The sequence below is a fragment of the Rhinolophus ferrumequinum genome, chromosome 3 (genome assembly GCF_004115265.2).
Source record: "Rhinolophus ferrumequinum isolate MPI-CBG mRhiFer1 chromosome 3, mRhiFer1_v1.p, whole genome shotgun sequence".
Classification (NCBI taxonomy): domain Eukaryota; kingdom Metazoa; phylum Chordata; class Mammalia; order Chiroptera; family Rhinolophidae; genus Rhinolophus; species Rhinolophus ferrumequinum.
This window is the reverse complement of record NC_046286.1, coordinates 9,432,110-9,451,685: the sequence shown is the minus strand read 5'-3', so window position 1 is coordinate 9,451,685 and position 19,576 is coordinate 9,432,110. Positions and strand designations below refer to the sequence as shown.

The 19,576-nt window shown below is 38.3% G+C and overlaps 1 protein-coding gene across 1 annotated transcript in view; it reads left to right on the top strand.

Moving 5' to 3' along the window:
• Positions 1-19,576, top strand: part of KIF6 (kinesin family member 6) — a 403,315-nt gene that overhangs the window by 126,426 nt on the left and 257,313 nt on the right. Inside the window, 2 exon segments of the mRNA XM_033102431.1 lie at positions 9,539-9,745; positions 18,581-18,724. Of these exon segments, the coding sequence (XP_032958322.1) occupies positions 9,539-9,745; positions 18,581-18,724 (351 nt within the window).

Below are 19,576 nucleotides of genomic sequence, written 5' to 3'. Positions count from 1 at the left end.
GTATTATCAAACGGGGAATTGGAGTGGAAAGCTGAATTCTGGATTGTTTGGCTGCTGTTCTTGGTCTTAATTGGTTTCCTTTGAAGAGTTTCGAGCCATATGCATTATATACTCGAGTTCAGTCTAAGAGAGATTATGTCACCTAACCTGTTCTAGATTAGTGGAAATTCTTGTTGAGATATTTCATTCCAGAATTGCAGAATGATAGAAAAAAGATTTTGGTACATAAAAATGGAATATAAGTTAAAGATATGGCAAGAAATAATCAAGTATTCAAAGGATCCTAGAAAATCTTATATGTAATATGAAGAGGTAGTTTTAAATCATTGAAGGCTGTATTAACTATAATCATTTTTGAAGTGATTGAAAACATATGATATTAAAAGTAGAAAAAATTAATGTTACAAAAAACATAATAGTATATTATAAAAACACAAAAACCATATTTCACTTATCATTTCTTACCCCTAAATTCAAAATTTTCAGTCTTGAAAATGGCGGCACACACACATACAGCATCATGAAATAATTTTTAAAAGTGAAAATTTTAATTTACAAGGAATCCTTATGTATCTGCCAATAAGAATATGTGTAACAAAATTGTAGAGTATCAGGATTGGTTGTTGTACGTCTGCAGAACCCAAAAGGGAAGATGAATAAATAGCCTTTAGAAAATGTTTATCAGTCTTACATGATTCTTATTGTTACATTGTTTCTTTTCAAATTTCTCTTTCAGGCTAGGAGTATTTCCTGGTCTGTAGAAAATGACTTTTGTCCAGTGAAACTTGAGATTTTTTACCAGATGAAATAGCTTCTAAGAGTGGTAGCCCAGCAGTACCAGTAAATAGCTTTGAGCTGTGGGAGAAGGAGCTTTCCTTCCATACGGGCATGTGGTGTTTCCTCAATTCAGTGCTATATTATGTGAAGTGCTCTGCAAAAGCCACTTCAAGTACCACTCCACAACCACACTGCTGCACCAAGCCCCTTGTATATAGAAAGTCTGAAGCCACCATTGTCTGACAGGGTCACTGCTCTTTACATTGCACAAAATGAGCTGGCCACCAAACACTCATTTGTAGTCCAGTGGATCGCACCATCACACTTCACTACCAACTGTAGCAAATTGTCCATTACAAAGACATAGTTGTTAAAATGATGGACATTAAAAATCCATTTGGAACAATCCATTCTTTGGATTTTTCCAGAGTTTGGATATTAATGATCTACTATCTGCACATGTGTTAAAGGGTCTCTCTGAACACAAGTCTAATGCCAGTTGGGAATAATCCAAGGGAATTCGTGAAGATAAATAAATTTTGAATAAGTTTATTTGGGGAGGAGGAAAACGGCATACTTTTCAGTAAGAAATATCAGGCAATATTTGACCAGGAAGAGGACATTCTAGACAAGAGAAAGGCAGTTGAAGATATAGAGGACAGTGGTTAACCGTTCCAGAATCAGGCACAAAGAATAGTTGGAGCCCAAGATAGGAAGAAAGATTTGAGTCAATCTAGCTATTTCAAGTAATTCTGATTTTTAGACTCGAATTATATATTCTGTGCACTTAAAGACTTTGCAGATATAGTCTCCGAATTATTTGGAGACTTTTTTTTTTTTTAGAAATTATAAAGCATACCATGGAGATTTCAGAAAACTAGAAATGAGCAAGAACCAACAATTTAACAACTATTGTTGAGCACTATTATGTTATGCAATGATTACAGTGATGAATAGGGCACAGTTCCTACCCTCAAGGAGTTCAGAGTCTAGGTAAGAGGAAAAAGGAAGTAGAGAGCCTTCATAGAGGAGGTAAGCTTCAGATGGACCTTCAGTGAGAAGTAAGATTTTGCTATATTGGAGATGAGAAAGAGGAAAGCTAACTTTCAGTGACCACAGACTATAGATATGATGAATCTGTCAGGGACCCAGTGAACCTACATTTTTAGACTTTTACCCCATAAATGAAAGTCATCTATTCTCAACTTTCCAAAAAAGAAAAGATATTTGGAAAAGGACAGGTTAATATTTTTAATACCAAGCCCTAAAAAAGGACCTGAAAAGAGATTATTAAATAATGGTCAATAAGCAATTAGGAAAGAGTCAGCATTGATTTACCTTAAATTAATTTCATTCACTTCCCTGATAGGATTATAAAAATTCATACCTCTATTAAGGGAATTCAATTTATTTAATAATCTCTCAACATATCCCTGAGGACATAAAGAGGAACTAAAAGTATATGGAAGTACTTAGATGGAAGCCAATTGGAAAATACCTGAAGTATTACCTAACACAGTAGTGAGTGGGGTGTCTTCATGAGATGTTGTTGTTTTGCCCTACTCCATGTCTTACACATTGTTTGGATCAGAATATACAAGATTTTTTCATTCATAGATAACACAAAATTCAAAAATAAAAATCAAGATCCAGAATTATCTCAACAGATTACAGTGTTGGGGTAAAATCTCATCAAATGCAGTCATCAGATAAATCTGAGTGTGTGTGTGTGTGTGTGTGTGTGTGTGTGTGTGTGTGTGTGTGTGTGTGTGTGTGTTTCCCATAGGAATTCCATAGCAAGGGTAAAAGACTGGAGAAAATATGATATAACACTTCATGTTCTACTTATTGGCAACATTAGATTTAGATTGCCCAGATTCTAGTGTCCTCTGCTGTGGTTAGACTTCTTTGGAAAGAATATATTCAATTCAGAATGTGAGAGTGCCATATTTTTTAAAGTTTGATAAACAGTTACATAAGCCACAGCTGAAGAAACTAGAGATATTTAGTCTTAGGGAGCATGCCAGTTTATTTCAGGGATATAGGTAAGATTAACATAATAAAATATGTCTTTTTTTAATGCTGATAGGAATGTAAATTGGTACAACCACTGAAAAACAGTATAAAGGTTCCTCCAAAAATTAATAGAATTACCCTGTAACCCTCTTCTGGGTGTCTATCCAAAAAATCTGAAAACATTTATCCGTAAAGGTACATGTACCCTTATGCTCATTGCAGCATTATTCATGGTGGCCAAGACATGGAAACAACCAAAGTGTCCCTGAATAGATGATTGGCTATAGAAAATGTGGTACATATCTATAATGAAATATTACTTAGCCATAAGAAAAGATGAAATACTGCCATTTGTGACAACATGGATGGATCTTGAGATTACCATGCTAAGTGAAATAAGTCACACAAAAAGTTGAGGACCATATGACTTCACTCATGTGGGATATCACATTGAAAGCAATAAACAAGAACTCATGGACACAGGCAACAGCTTAGTGGTTACCAGAGGGTAAGGGGTGAGGGAGAGAGGTAGAAGAGGGAAAAGGGGGTCAACTGTATGGTGATGGAAGGAGAACTGACTCTGGGTGGTGAGCACACAATGTGATATATAGATGATGTATTATAGAATTGTACACTTGAAATTGATATAATTTTACTAAAAATGTCACCCCAATAAATTTAATAAAGTTAAAAAAAATCAAATATGTCTTTTAAAAGTAGTACTCTGCAAGGTGATGAACAATTGGAGGAGACAGAATAAATATGGGGAGACTACTACAAAGAGAGTGTGATAACCTAGGGAGAGTTAAAGGATATTTGGAGATGGAGAGAAGTGATGCTAAATTCAACAGGAATACAATGGATTGGATATCCATTTATGGGACACAGATTGAGGGAAAGTGATGAGGTTGCTTTGGGGGCTATTAGGTTCAAGATGTTGGCAAGGTATTTTAGTGATAATTATCAGTTGAGCTCTTGGACATTCTAAACTGGTGTACAGAGAAATTGTGTTCGGATATAAGGATATGGGAGGCATCTGAATTGAGTGACTATCAACAGTGATGGACCTTTTACTGTTCATGGACCACTTCAACACTCAGTAACTCCATTGGTATTTAGTATAACTCTTTGCAGCAAAGCAAGTTTTATTATGGTACATCAAAGATATGAAAACCAAAACACTTTATGTAAATTTGCTTAAGATTTCAACACTGGTAAGTGATGGAACCAGACTTGAAACCAGGTCATCTGGTACCAAATTCTAATTTTTTTTTCTTTTAAAAATTTTAAATTACCATATGACCCAGCAATCCCTCTCCTGGTTATCTACCAAAAAAATCTGAAAACATTTATCCATAAAGACAAGTGTGCTCCAGTGTTCATTGCAGCTTTGTTTACGGTGGCCAAGACATGGAAACAACCAAAATGTCCTTCGATAGATGAATGGATAAAGAAGTTGTGGTATATATACACAATGGAATACTATTCGGCGGTAAGAAAAGATGATATAGGAACATTTGTGACAACATGGATAGATCTTGAGAGTATAATGCTAAGCGAAATAAATCAGACAGAAAAAGCAGAGAACCATATGATTTCACTGATATGTGGTATATAAACCAAAAACAACAAAAAAACAAGACAAATGAGAAACAAGAACTCATAGACACAGACAATAGTTTAGTGGTTACCAGAGGGTAAGGGGGGTGGGGGTGGGAGATGAGGGTAAAGGGGATCAAATATATGGTGATGGAAGGAGAGCTGACTCTGGGTGGTGAACACACAATGTGAGATATAGATGATATATTACAGAATTGTACACCTGAAATCTATGTAACTTTACTAACAACCGTCACCCCAATAAACTTTAATTTAAAAAAATTAAAATTATAATTGACATATGTTAGTTTCAGGTGTGCAACATAGCAGTTCAACATTTATATACCTTACAAAGTGATCACTACAATAAATCTAGTAAGCATCTGTCACCATGCAGTTATTATGATATTGACTATCCTCCCTAGGCTGTACATGATATTCCCATAACTTACAATAACTGAAAGTTTGTACTTCCCCCTTTTTGTCCATCTCCCTTTGCCTCTGGCAATCAGCAGTTTGTTCTCCATATCTATGAGTTTCTTTCTGTTTCATTTTATTTGATCATTTGTTTTTCAGATTCCATATATAAGTAAAATCATACAGTATTTGTCTTTCTCTGACTTATTTCAGTCACCATAATATTCTCTAGGTCCATCCATGTTGTTGCAAGTGGCAAGATTTCATTCTTTTCATGGCTGAGTAATATTCCGTTATATATATGTACCACATCTTCTTTATTCAGTCGTCTTCTGATGGACACTTAGGTTGCTTCCATGGCTATTGTAAACCGTGCAAATCAAAACCACAATGAGATATCACCTCACACTCGTCAGAATGGCTGTTAGCAACAATACAACAAAGAACAAGTGTTGGTGAGGATGTGGAGAAAAGGAAATACTGTGCACTGTTGGTGGAAATATAAATTGGTGCAGCCACAACGAAAAACAGTATGGAGTTCCCTCAAAAAAAAACTAAAAATAGAACTACCATATGACCCAGCAATTCTGCTTCTGGGTATTTATCTGAATAACACAAAAACACTAATTCGAACAGATATATGCACCCCCATGTTTATTGCAGATTCTAAGATATTTGGTGTGTGATGTTTAAACTACACTACAGTGTCTAGCCAATTGGAATCAGAGCTATAAAAGAAGAGTTTCCCAAGGGGAAGAAATATGATGACCACAGCTTACACATGTCTCTTTTAGGACCTGGAGAGAAAAGGGTCCAATAAAGGAAAAGGAGACAGAATAGTTAAAAAGAAAGTACCAGAAGAGTGTTTGACTCTAGAAACCAGGGACTGGGGGTGGGGTGGGGTGGGGTGGGGAGAGCTTCTGGATTGAGTGACTGGCTAGCATTCCTAGGTATTACCTAGGGGATCAGAATGCTCCATGCAGAGCACATCACTTTCTTTACTACATAGTTGCCTTTTTCTCATCATTGACCTTCATTCCACAGCGTTAGTCTTTAGCTCCTAAACTAGACTATAAATTCCTTGAGGGCAAGGCCCATATCTTATTCTCCTTCTAGTCTCTGTACTGCCTAACACAGAGCTGTATCCATCGACTGTTTTGAAATGTGAAAGCTTTGTGCTTTGGGATGATTAATCATCACTAGAATTTTTCCAAAGGCACAGTCTCTAGTGCCAAGAGCACATTTGTTTAAAATGTGCACTTAAATTTGAATGAATCTGCCTAAATGGTGCCATCTGTTCTTAGGCAGTTTCAGAAACGTTTCAATACAATTTTACCTTTAAAAGGACAAACGTAGGGGCATGCCTCTGAGACATAAAGACGTCCTTAAATAAACACAGAGCAGGCACCCACACATTCAAGCACAATGAAACAGCTACACATAAAGAATGCTTTCTGAGGTTTAAGAAAATTTTAGCTAAGAGGACACCCACTACTACTTCATGCAGAAAATATTTATGAGAAGTTACAAAATTGTAGGCATGGACTCCTACAGCATATTATGGCATTTTAATTACAGACTCTAGAAATACAGTTTAATTTGATGTAAATCTCACATTCCTTTGAAATGGGTACACTCTTACAATATTCACTAATGGCCTGCATTTTACTGTGATTCCAGTATATCAGTTTGGAAGTTGAAGACAGCTGTTGGGGAGAGTCTCTATGGGTTTCGTTTATATCGATTGTCAATTTGACTTTCATTACAGTACTGTAGGATTTATTGTTGTGTGAATATAACAGTGAAATGAAACCCATGTTTAAGTTCTGCAAATAACTTACAGTCACGTCCAAAACACCTCAACTTCGGTTCTAAATTTGAGTTTGCGGTTTTACATGCAGTTATTTGCTGATCCACTTTAGCAGCAAAATCACACACTGGCTCGGTTGGGTATAGTTATTGTGGCAACAAGTAATGGGTCAAATTTTCAGCCTGTTAACTCACTAGCTACATCATCATCACCAAAGCTATGCCAGGCTTTTGACATCTGTGTATTTTGCTAGTTGGCATGAGTCTCCGATGGTGTATATCAAGAATTTATATTTACAGACAGAATTTCTGGTTGAAATAGCATCCAAGTATGTTACCCTATCTGCATAGATATGCATCCATATGGAGTTTCTTTGGTTAAATCCCATTTTGCAAAAGTGGAGATCGCAACACATTTACTCATATGGCTATTCATTTGGAATATTTTTAGATAATTTTCATTTTTCGATGTTTTTGGATATCAGAATTTGCTTCTGATAATTTTTAAATGAAAGAAATAGGATATTACAGGCAAAGTTGCAGTCCCTTTGTTGACTTTTTGCTTCTATCCCTCACAAAGGTAACCACTATCATTAATTTGCCATATCTTTCCAGTCCATATTTTTATTCTTTAGTGACCTAAGTTATAGCACCATGAACAAATAGTTTCAGACCACGTATTACTTTTTTCAGTTATATAAGTTCTGTCATGGTGTTTATCATTCTTTAGCTTGGTATTTTTCCTTAGCCTTTATTTTAGAAATCTATGCCCATCTATCCAAAAGTTGCTTCATTTTAACTTATCTAGTTTGAATTGATCCCAGTTTATTCATCTTTTCCATCAGAGATGTCCATTTAGGTTGTATATCTTACACCAATTCTTTTTTACTATCTCAAGCAGTGTTTCAGTGAATGTCCATCCACGTCTAATCTCTCTCTATCTCTCTCTCTTGCTCTCTCTCCTGGTATACTTATCCCAGATTTCTTTCTAGGAAATATACCTACTAGTCTATTGCTGGGTTGTGGGTTATAGGCACTTGCGACTTTGCCACATATTGTCAAATTGCTCTCAGAAAAGGTTCTTAATTTATAGTCCCCCCAGCAGTGTATAAAAGTTCCCATTTCCTTATGTCCTTACAAACACTTTTGTTAAATTTTATGTTGAGAATTTTGCCAGTCTGATGGATATTAATGAAATAGTTTATCGTTATGGCTCTAATTATTTTGTCCTGATTATTTGTACTTGAACCTTTTTTTTTTCCCCAAGTACTTATTGACCATTTTCAGTTTTCCTCTTTACGGGTTGCCTGTTCACATCTTTGCTCATTTATTTTTTCTGAATCGTTTGTCTTTTTGTTAGTGATCTGTGAGAGTTCTTTATTTCAAATATTAATCTTTTGTCAGCTATATGTATTATAAATATCTTCTCCCAGTCTTTTACCTTTGTGGTAGGTTTTATCACACAGAAGTTCTTTAATTTTGGATTATTTGGTCAAATACTTAAAATCAACTCATTTTTATATTTTATGTCTTATCATAAAATATCCATTACTACCTTGGATTGACTATAATATGCTACCATATTTTTTTATACTGTTAAAGTTGTGATATTTTACACATACGTCTTCAATACATTTTGGAATTTACTTGTGTGTATAGTGTGGGAAAGCAATCTAAATTTACATTTTTCAAGACAAATAGGCAGTGATTCCAGCCCCATTTCTTAATAATCAGTCCATTCTTTCTGCACTGTGGTGTGATGTCACCTTTATCCTGTAAAGTTCCTAAATGAACACAGCATGTTTCGCTAATCTAGTTATCTGTTCCTGCACCAGTACCTCACTGTTTTAACTACTATGGTATTATGATATACTTTGATAAACAGCAGGACAAATCCTCCTTCCTTTTTCTTCTTTCACATAGTAGTTTTTTTTTTATTTTCAATATTTGCTCTTCCATCTGATTTTTAGAACCAATTTATTTGTTCTGTTCTACAGACAAAATCTGTAGCATTTTTATTTCAACTGCACTGAATATGTAGGTTACTATGGGGAGATTAATTTTGAGTTTTCCCATCCATGAAATGGTATTTTAAATCTAGCACACCATTTATTCAGGTTTTCAGTTTTATCCTTTAATATAATTTTGTCATTTTCCCTACAAATTGCACGTCTTTTATAAGATTATTCCCATATTATCTCATCATCTCTGTTACCATTATGAATATTTCCTGATTAATTGTTGCTCGATTATTAGAACTTTATTGATTTCCCATGTTGATTTTGCACCCAGCAACCCTGCTAAACTTTTTAGTTCTTAACAGTTTGTAGATACTCTTGCATTTTGTACGTAGACCACCGTATTTTCTGTATACAATGATACTTTAATCTCTTCTTTTCCTATCAATATGCCTTGTATTTCTTTTTCCAATTTCTAATATTGGCTGGGACCTCCGCTTGAGTGTTAGGTAGTAGCAGCAATGCTGGGCACTCTTGTTATGGATTGTGTTTACACTTGTGTAATGAATTCTCCCAATGCATCCATTCTCTCCCGTTTCCCATGATAGTTGTATTAAGCATTTTCCATATGGCTAGCCAAGGTTAAGGTGTGAATTGTGGTAATATAATACAATAAAATTATCATACTGGTAAGAGGAGCCAAGCTTTACCTCATTCAAAGTCTTTTCTGATTTTATGAATTAACCCATTGACATCTCTCACTCAGCATTCAAGGTGTAATACTTTGAAAATAATTCACTTTCAGACTCTCCACTGAAGGGTTTATTTTTTTTGCTTCATTTCACAGCGTTTGCTTCATGGGAAGTGTCTCATCATTGGAAATAATAAATTTATATATGTTAATATGCTTCACAAATTCTCACTGTTCACATTCTTTTTGCTTTGAAATTTCTTTTTTGTAGACTCCTATGAACCAAGCTTCAACCCGTTCCCACTGCATTTTCACGATTCATTTATCAAGCAAAGAACCAGGATCTGCAACTGTCCGACATGCCAAACTTCATTTGGTTGACCTGGCTGGTTCAGAGCGAGTGGCAAAGACTGGAGTAGGGGGCCAGCTTCTAACAGAGGCCAAGTACATCAACTTGTCACTACATTACTTAGAACAGGTAAGATGGGTAGCATGGGATGTCAGCTATAACTACCATTTGTTGACCTTGTGTTTTGTATCTGGCAGTCTCCTGGCATTTTTGTTTTCATTTGATTTTCTTCTCTTATTGTGGTAAAACATACATAACCTAAACTTTACTGTTTTAATCATTTTTCAGTGTACAACTTAGTGCCATTAGGTACGTTGACAATGTTGTGCAACTATCATCACCATCCATTCCAGAACTTTTTCATAATCCCAAACAGAAACTCTAGCCATTGAACAATAACTCCCCATTTCCTTATACTCCTAGTCCCTGGTAACTTTTATTCTACTTTCCGTTGCTATGAATTTGCCTATTCTAGGTAGTCATATAAGTGGAATCATACAATATTTGTCCTTTTGTATTTGATTTATTTCACTTAACATAATGTTTTAAAGGTTCATTCATGTATCATGTATCCAAATTTGATTCTTTTTAGGGCTGAATAATATTCACTATATATATATATATATATATATATATATATATATATATATATATATATATATATATATATTTTGTTTTGTTTTGTTTTGTTTATCCATTCATCCAAAATAGACACAGGTTCTTTCCACCTTTTGATTATTGTGAATAATGCTACTATGGAAATTTATGTAGCCACTAGCATTTTGTATATACCATTTCATTTAAACCTCACAACAATCCTACACTATAGGTATGAGTATGAGTTGTTATCCCATCATACAGATTTGATTTTTTAAATGTTTTTTTAATTTGTCAATTACAGTTGACATACAATATAATATTAGTTTCATGTGTACAACATAACGATTAGACATTAATCTCAAACCTTCCCAAGGCTACACAGCTAGTGGTGAGATGGGGATTTGAACCTAGAATTGCTTGGCTCCAAAGCCTATGCTTTATTTCACTATGATGTATTGGTTTTTATTGTAAAATTAGTAGTGAGTGTGTAAGTTATAAATGACCTCCTGTGGCCTGTTTTTTCAGGCTAGTGGATTATCTCTGGGAACATAATTTAGAGATGGCCAATATCTTTTCAGTTTCTGGTGACTTCGTCTAGATGGTAATTTTGACCCTGCAGTGATTTTCTTTGCCTTAGCTTCCCCTCCCTACTGCTACCCCAAGCTTACTACAATCCAACCCAGTATGTGCACTATTTTTAACTTTTGAATTTGATTTCAAGGGCAGAGAAGGCTCATGTGAATATTGCTAAGTAAATCTTCCAGAAAAAAAATCCTCATCTCTAAAATGAGTGACTTGAATGAGATGATTTCTCAAATTCCTTTCAGCTCTGTGAGTGTAAGTGCTGTGACTTGAATGTTAAAGATGGAAACTTCTTACACATTCTTTAAAAGAAAATAAGAGAAACATGATCAAAACCTGGAGTGGAGAAATACAGAGTATATTGGCAACGCAGAAGGACTTCCTTGTTAATGAATGGAGGCTAAAAGAGTTGAGGGAAAAAAACATCTTTTTTTAGCTGCCTAAAGAACCTTTTTGAGACGGATGTTGTCTTGGTGTGAAATGCTTTGTAACGGTCAAGTTGGCTGAAAAAGCAGATTGAGAGAAAACCTAAGGGAGCTCTCTGAACAAGGCGCACACAGTTAGCCTCTAACCAGATGAATCCCAGTTATGCAGTACTCAGAGATTAAGGCCTGCGTGGCATTCAAATCATTTTAGTGTTTCTGACAAGAGTCGGCATTCCTGAGCTCTTGCATGCTCAAATATTACACACTGCTTGTACTTAACAGAGCTTCTTACTTAATAGGACACTTATAAAACATTGATATGAAAACATAATGGCCATTATTCAAAATGCTTTATTTCAAAGAAATATACCTACTTGTTTCAGATGGTAGCACTGTTTTAATTCCCATTATGTCCATCTGTTCATACAAAATTATACTCATTGGTTGAATCAGAATTTCCACCAGTTGTCATTACTCAAGAGAAACGTTCTGCTCCTAAGCCTGTCTTTTTCGTTATTCTACACAACTTTGCAAGCTGCTACTTGTCATTAAAAGTCTTTCTCTCCCCCCATGTCTTCTCAAAATTCTTGTGACATCAGCCTTATGTGAGTAGTCTTGGTGGCTATGTGGCGTTTGATTTTCTATATAACTAATTTATTTATTTAACAGATATTTATAAGGAAAGATAATATGCTTAGGCATGTACTTGGCACTGGTGCATAGTGGGAACAAAATAGAAACAGTCCTTGCCGCAAAGACCTCATGGCCCAGTGTACTGAGATATCTATTCAATAAGTAATAATGAAGTACGTGGCTGTAATCCAGGTGAGAACTGTGCAGAGACAGTCCAAAGGGTGAGGAAGGCTTATTATGGTAAACTGCGACTGAGGAGGAGAGAGTTCATGAAGGTTCTCTCCGGGCTGATATTAAGCAGAGACCTGAAGAATGAGTAGGAGTGAGCCAGGCAAAGATGGGGTTAGAGCATGTCAGGCAGTGGGAACTCGGGGCCTGTCAGCCCTTAGCTCCAGTCCCGGGGATGGATTCAGGATGGCAGTGACCTTCACATGCCATTGACCTTTGGCCGTCTGAGTATAATTGATCTGCTTCATATTCACCCACTGCATCACTCCAGTTATTAACTATTTACACTGATATACAAGTGTCTTCATGGAGAGCATAGCATAAAACAAAGGAGAGAGGGGAAAGAAAAGATGATTATCAGGAGAGGGACAAAGAACATAAATATGGAAAACTATAGTACGTGGACCAGGGCGTGTGGGGTTAAGTCAAGAAGTAGCTGCTAGAGGGAAAGTAGGTGGGTAGTAGAGAAAGTTTGGAATTTCATGCAGAAAAAGATAAGAGAAAACCAAAGAGTACATAGGAATGAGAACAATAAAAAAGCAGGCAGATGCTCTTAATGAAATAACAGAATTCAAAGACTTTCATAATCAAATCCTCATTATGTAGTGCTTTATTATGTGTCTGAGACTGGAAGTATAACACAAATTAGTGTAATTAGCTTCATTTATTCATTTATTCATTCAACAAATTGTGATTGAGTGTCCACTGGGTGCTACGAGTTACGTTAGGCAATGGGGATAAATGTGTGCTTCAGAAATAGTCTGTGCTGTCATATTATCCAGTGCAAGAGCCAGTCATATAAACAAATTGTCACAACACTGAGATAAATGCTATAGTAGACATTCATGTAAGTATCGGTAATTAATTACATGCTTTCTGTCTCCGTTTCACTATATAAGATGGAGATGGACTAGGCAATGGACGGTTTGCTAACCTTTCTTACATTAATTAGCTCACATGGGTTATAGAAATCCCATGGAGAATTGTCACTGCCCTTCTGGCCATAATTCGGGGACCTTCCACCTGCTCACAGGGCACAGCCGTTCTGACTTGAATGCACCTTACTGTGCTCTTAAGTAAATAACTTTCCGTTTGCCAGGGTATTGTTGGTTTTGGAGTTCTCCTTGTGTATGCAGTACTTTTCCCAAAAAGTCTCCTCAAAAACATTTTAAACCACAATAACAGGGTACATCTCAGCCGTAGAAATCGAGTCCATGGAGGAAAAAGAAGGGGCTGTGTCTGCTTGTGCTAACCATCAGCCTCCCGATTGCTCCTGGTGTGACGGCGCGGTCTCCATCCGCCCAAACATGGAGTGAGAAACCGCTGGGAGCGGGGCGTGTTTGCTCTCCAGCACTGCAGAAATCAGAATCCACGTCCCTTCAGCCAGTTATGAGTGGGACTTGCCGAGTTTCAGGTTCCACTTGGCTTCCACCGAACGTGTTGTGCTCAGAAGGAAAAAGGAATGGTGCCAGTGCCAGTAGTTGTAACCACTCCAAATCTTTTCCGTTTTCAGAGGGTAATTTTCCATGCACTTCTGAGCTCTTAAAAGAAAAACGTCTTTCATTCATTCAACAGTACACCAAATTATTGAGTTTAGACATGGCTTCTCGGTCTTGGAGATATCATTAACTATGATGTGAGGTTTCCCTCTTTGTCACTTAAAGAATGCCTTCCGGAACGTGTTGTTGTATTTATTCATGAAATCCAAAATGGAAGGAAATGGTTTTTTTCTAAAGTCCTGGTTGTGTGACCACCTCCTTACCTTGTGCCATTCTGATCCTCTGGCTCCTACCCAATTTAGGGAGCCCCCAGCAGCCACAGAAAGAGTAATCTACCTCTGCCTCTTCCCAGATACGGGCCTTTTCTGGGTCACTCTGAAAATCTGTATGTGCTCCAAGGGGTCTGAGCTGCTGATGGTGTTCCTAAGCTCTTCAGCACTGAGAAGATGCCTACCTGCTCAGGGTCCTCTTCTAAAGAAATGGCCTCGCACTGGTCTCTATGGCTAAAAGAAGTCTCCAAAGGGACCATGAAGAACATAACCTGAAGACCCCTCCGCACCACTCTGTGCTAACAGCCATCCCAGAAACGATTTCTGTTGATGTTTAAAACATCTCTGTGAGATAGGCAGGCATTCTCATCCCACCTTTACAAGTGAGGAAACTGAAGCTAATAAATGTAAGAGATTTGCCTAAGATCACACAACTGGCAAAGCTGGATTCTGACTCTTACGTCCTAGGTTCTTTCTTTTCTTATGAACTGGCTTCTTTTGCCCCATTTGTAAAGACTGTATTTTCTAACTTGTAATCCCATTTTGAATTTTAATTCTTTCCTTTAACAATGTTAGAACCCTTTCTAGAAACTAGGACATGGGGAGAGCCTCCACACCACTCATTCTAGGGAGTAGCAGCCAGGAGCCCATCCCAGCTCCAGGAGTAGACCCTGACTGGTCTAAGCCAGTTGGAACCTGTCTTTCTCCTGGCAACAGTGATTGGTGCACAGATGGGCCCAAGTTGGTCCCTAGAGAAGTTCAGGACTTTAATGATTAGAAAACAGAACAAAGGCCCTGTACCACCTCAGTTATGAATAAGGAAGTTTGTAACATCAGGGTATTTGGCAGCCATCCTACGGTCATGAGGAGAGGCTGACTTCTACCATCTAGGAGATAGAGCAGAGATATGAGCATAAACTAAGTCTTTGCTGGTAGCACTGACCTTTTGCTTCATTCCAACCAAAGCTTTTCCTATTATAGATACATGAGCCAATAAATTTCCCATGTGATTAAAGCCAGATTGGGTTATATTTTGGTACTGCAATGAAAAGCAAGTTGACTAAAGCACCATTTAATTTACTATCAACAGGAAGTTGAATAAGTATGTTCTCCTTTATGTTATCTAAGTTGTAAATAAAACTGTTGAATAGAAGAGATATCAATATTGTTCCCCAGAACGGGGAAAACAATTGGTGACATTTGTTTTATGAAAGAACATCAAAGTATTTAGGACACTGTTAGATATTTAATTGATGATTCATAAACAATAATGCCACCCTATCTGCACATCTGTCAGACCAACTCCTGTTTGGTCTGGTATTTGGTATTTGGGCCTACCTTTCCTCTTTCAGATATTTCATTGTCTTCTTGGCCCTGAGGGTCCGGATCTCTGCCCAGCACCGCTTGCTACCACCTTGTCACGCAGACTTGGGTCTGCCATATTCCCCAGTTCCTTTCCAATTGCACTGAAATTTAGCTCTCTCAAATCTCATTTCATACTAATAACCCTCACGCTGCTTTCCCAGGTCAAACTAATTAATCTACTCATGTATCTGTTCAGATTCATTTAACAAAAATGTGTTGAGCACATGTGTATTAGTCAAATTTTCTAGTTGCAAACTGGAAAAATCTACTCTAGCTAATTTAAGCAGCATAGAGTTTATTAAACATAAAGGCTCTCAAGAAAAGTTAGAAAATTGGGCTTGGATACTACCCAGCTGGGAGCAGAGCAACCAGGAGACACATCTAACCACACCACAGAACCGCTCTGCAAAACACAGCTATTATCCTCACTTGGCACTTAGGACATTAAGTCCTAGATTCCAGAAACTTCCTTGCAGCTGCCTCAAAAGAACCAGATGCTTTTGTTACCATACTTTCCTGTAAATCTGATCTTCCCATGGCCATCACCTCTCCTTACTCACCTCTAAACCCCATATAGGGGTGTCCGCTTGGTGGAACTAGGTCTTATGCAAAACGGGAGTTATAAGAGAGACTAGGAAATGTAGTTCTATAGAAAGTTAAACTAGAATGAGTGTTGTCATGAGAGCTCAGTTTCTGCCACATGTACTGGGTGTTGGGCACTGTTCCAGGCTGTGAGGATAGAGATATGAACAAGAGAAAGGAAGTCGTGGCCTTGTGGATAGAAAGTCTACTGTGGAAGCAGGTAACTAACATATAAATAAATGACATTTCAGATAGTGATGGGTACCGTGAGAAAAATTAAAATGGAGTCACAGCCTGAAGATAGGTGTGCTACTTTTGATAGGGGGTTCCAGGAAAGCCCTTGTGAAGAAGTAAAATTTGAGCAAAGAGTTAAATGATCAGAAGCAGGAAGCTGTATACAAATTTGGGGCAAGAGCATTCCAGGTCAAAGGAACAGTGCGTTCAAAGGATGTGATCTGGGGTAAGCTTGGCGTGGTGGAGCAATGGCAAGGCTGGGGAGCAAGGAACACACAACAGGAGACGAGGTCAGACAGGTAGACAGGGACCAGATCACGTGGGAGTTGGCCCATTACACTTATGTGTATTGGGAAGGTTATGAGCAAGGCAGTGACTTGTTGTAACTTACATTTTATAAAGATTCCTCTGGCTGCTGTGTGGAGAGTAGACCACGCGATGGCAAAAGTAGTAGCAAGGAGACTGATTCAAAGACTTGTGCAGTTGTCCAAGGAAGAGATGATGGAGGCTTGAACTGGAGTGGTGGCGGAGAGGTGTGACAAAGTGGTCCAATTCTGGGTATGTTTTGTCGTTAAACCTAACAGAAATTGCTCTGGATTGGATGTTGGAAGAGAGGGAAAATCAAGAATAATGCCTAGGATTTTGCTGGTAAATGGTGGTGCCATTGATAATAAAGGGTAAAGTCTGGGAAAGAATCAGGAGAGGGGGCGGAGGGGAGAGAAAGTCAAGAATAGACTTCCAAGTGGAGGTGTAGACTTGTCAGGGTTCGTAGCTCGGGTAAGAGATTGAGGCTGATGATATAAACTGGGGAGACATCAGGATATAGATGTATTTAATCCAGGGGAACGCATGGGTCTAGTGTTTATTATTTGGGAAGAAGAGAAGGAAGCTTTCATTAAGTAGTTTTTGGAGAAAGATGAAAGCCAGGAAAGGGTGGCGTGCTGATTACCAAGTGAATAATGTTTCCTCCAGGGGGCAGTGGGTACCTGTGTGGAATGTTTCCTTAACTCGGAAGTCTAGTAAGATGGCAATCGATGCTTCTGGTTTGAGGGGCGCTACTGAGGACCCTGCAAGAGCCATCTTAGTTTAGTACCACAGTGGGCTTGTAGGGCGGATATGATCCAGGTGAGAGGGAGAAATTGACTGGAAGTGAGAGGTGTTAATTGTAGGAGCAAAATAGGTGACAGGAGAAGGAGAGGATGAGGGCTGGCCTTCGACAGGAGCAGGACAGTAAGAGAAGGAAGGGTAGAATGTTCGTGGATTTAGTGATGGGGCATGAGATAGTTATGGTCAGGCTGCTTGTATCTAGTAGAAGGGTATGTGGCATTAGCGCAGAGTGAAGGTGGACAGAGGAGCCTGTATAGAGATTTGGGGGGGGGGGAAAGAAAGGATAAGGTGTGAAGGCCTCATTTCTGAGAGTGGAAAAGTGATTTTGGGAGAAATACCACAGGATATCTGGTTTGCAGTAAAACCTGTGGTCATGAATTTAAAGTGAGACCAGTGGTATAGTTGTATATTTTTGCACAAAACAGCCATCAAAAACAATGCACTCATCTTGTTTTGTAAGCTGAAGGAGTAGAAGTTTTAGTGATGGTAATTACATGCCTGGGAAGAGGGAAGACTAGAACAATGGCAGGTGTTGGCCGTATTTTCAAGAGATAGGACCTTGTGATGCCCCAGAAGCCACATATGTGGGTGACTTACTCCTGATGCTTTGCAATGGGCGTCCTAACTGGATTCATCTTCCCAGGAAAACCCTGAACCCCTGGTGGCTTCCTTTGGGGACAACCCACATCTACCATCCATCCATCCATCCATCCTACCTTCCTATTAAGTGCCTAAGACATTCATTAGGTGTAAGATGAACGAGCCTTAGTTGCACCAGCATAAACTTCTCCTGACACTTACAATGATAGCAAACACTAGGTCGCACTTATTATGGGCTAGGTACTACTCAAAGTAATTTGCACATTTTAACTCTTAATTTTCCCAACTGCTTCTGTGGTAGGTACTGATTTTTCCCTATTCTACAGCTGAGGATCCTGAGACAGAGATGTTGAGTGACATGCTCCTAGTAAGGCTAGAATTTGGACCTGGACAATCTTGCACCAGAATGTGGGGTCTCCACGCCTAATCCCTGCTGGCTCTTGTGGTTCTTACTTACTCTTCTGCCATTTTTTTAACCTTGAAGATGAGGCATACAGACAATTTTTGGTAGGATTTTTTAAATCTGACATGATTTCCTCTTCAGTCTTTATGTGAATTTCCCAATGGCCAAAAACAGAATACTGTCCAATTCTGTACAAATTACATCACCTGTCCAGAAATTATGGAGTTCATCATGGTATGTTTTATGCTACTTTTACTTCATTCTGTCTTCAGCATGTACTAAATATTGTTAAGAGATTTATTTGGAGCCCAAGTTTTGAGTGTCACCCTGCGTTTAGTTATTGTTTCTTGTGGATTTTTATGGCAGGTGCAGCTCAATTGTGTGTCAGAGGTTGCATTTTCTGCTCAGCTGATGCCGTTATTTTTCTGCTTTTCCAGGTCATCATTGCCCTTTCAGAGAAACACCGTTCACACATTCCATATAGGAACTCCATGATGACCAGTGTCCTAAGAGACAGTTTGGGAGGGAACTGCATGACGACCATGATTGCAACGCTCTCTTTAGAGAAAAGGAATATCGACGTATGTGGTTTCTTCTTTCTGGAGCTCTCAGTCTGAGTTTTTATTGCTAGTTGGTGGAGCAGGGTCCAGTTTCCTGGGTGGGTTTTCATCTTTTCAGCTGGGTTCGGGTATGCCTTCATGGGTAAATACCCTACAGAATTTACAGCTTTGGGTTATTTGCCAACATTATAATTACCCCGTCTGAGAACTGATTTCACATAGCCCAGGATGGTTTGAAGAAGCCTCATACACATTTTGGCAGACCCGCTGATGGGTCAGTTACCTTGGCCAGAGACTTGAGAAAGGACACCCATCAGCTTCTCCCTCTCTGCTGTGCTCCTGATCACTGAGATACTTTGGAGACATCGCCCAGATATGTCCCCAGACGTGTTGCTGGGTACGGTACCCATGAAGCTTTGGCAGGGGGCTAGCTGCCAAATGACTTTCCTGGGTTGTTTTAGAGCCAGATGATGTTTCATGCATATCAGTTTAATGTTTGGGATCCAGACTTTCTCCAAAAGAGGAAAACAGGACGTGGCAGGGTGCCTCACAAAACAAGGCCAAGCCCCAAGTGCACTGTAAGATGCCTTGAAAAGTCTCTTTTTGATCTGTTACAAATACTGTGTATTTCGTAATCTTTCATGGGTTATGGCACCTGCTCTGATTATGATTTGTCTATGTGGTTTTGCTTGAACAGATCAATAGTTGAGAAACACATACTGGTTGCCACTGGGGACCGCAGGGTCTCCCACACTTTTGGCATTGGCCGTTTTATTAAGCCCACACAAAATTTTAGTGAAAAATAATATTCTAGAGCACAGCTCCCCAGTTTGGAGGCAAGTTTCCTCATCGTGTTTAGTACGTATCACTCTT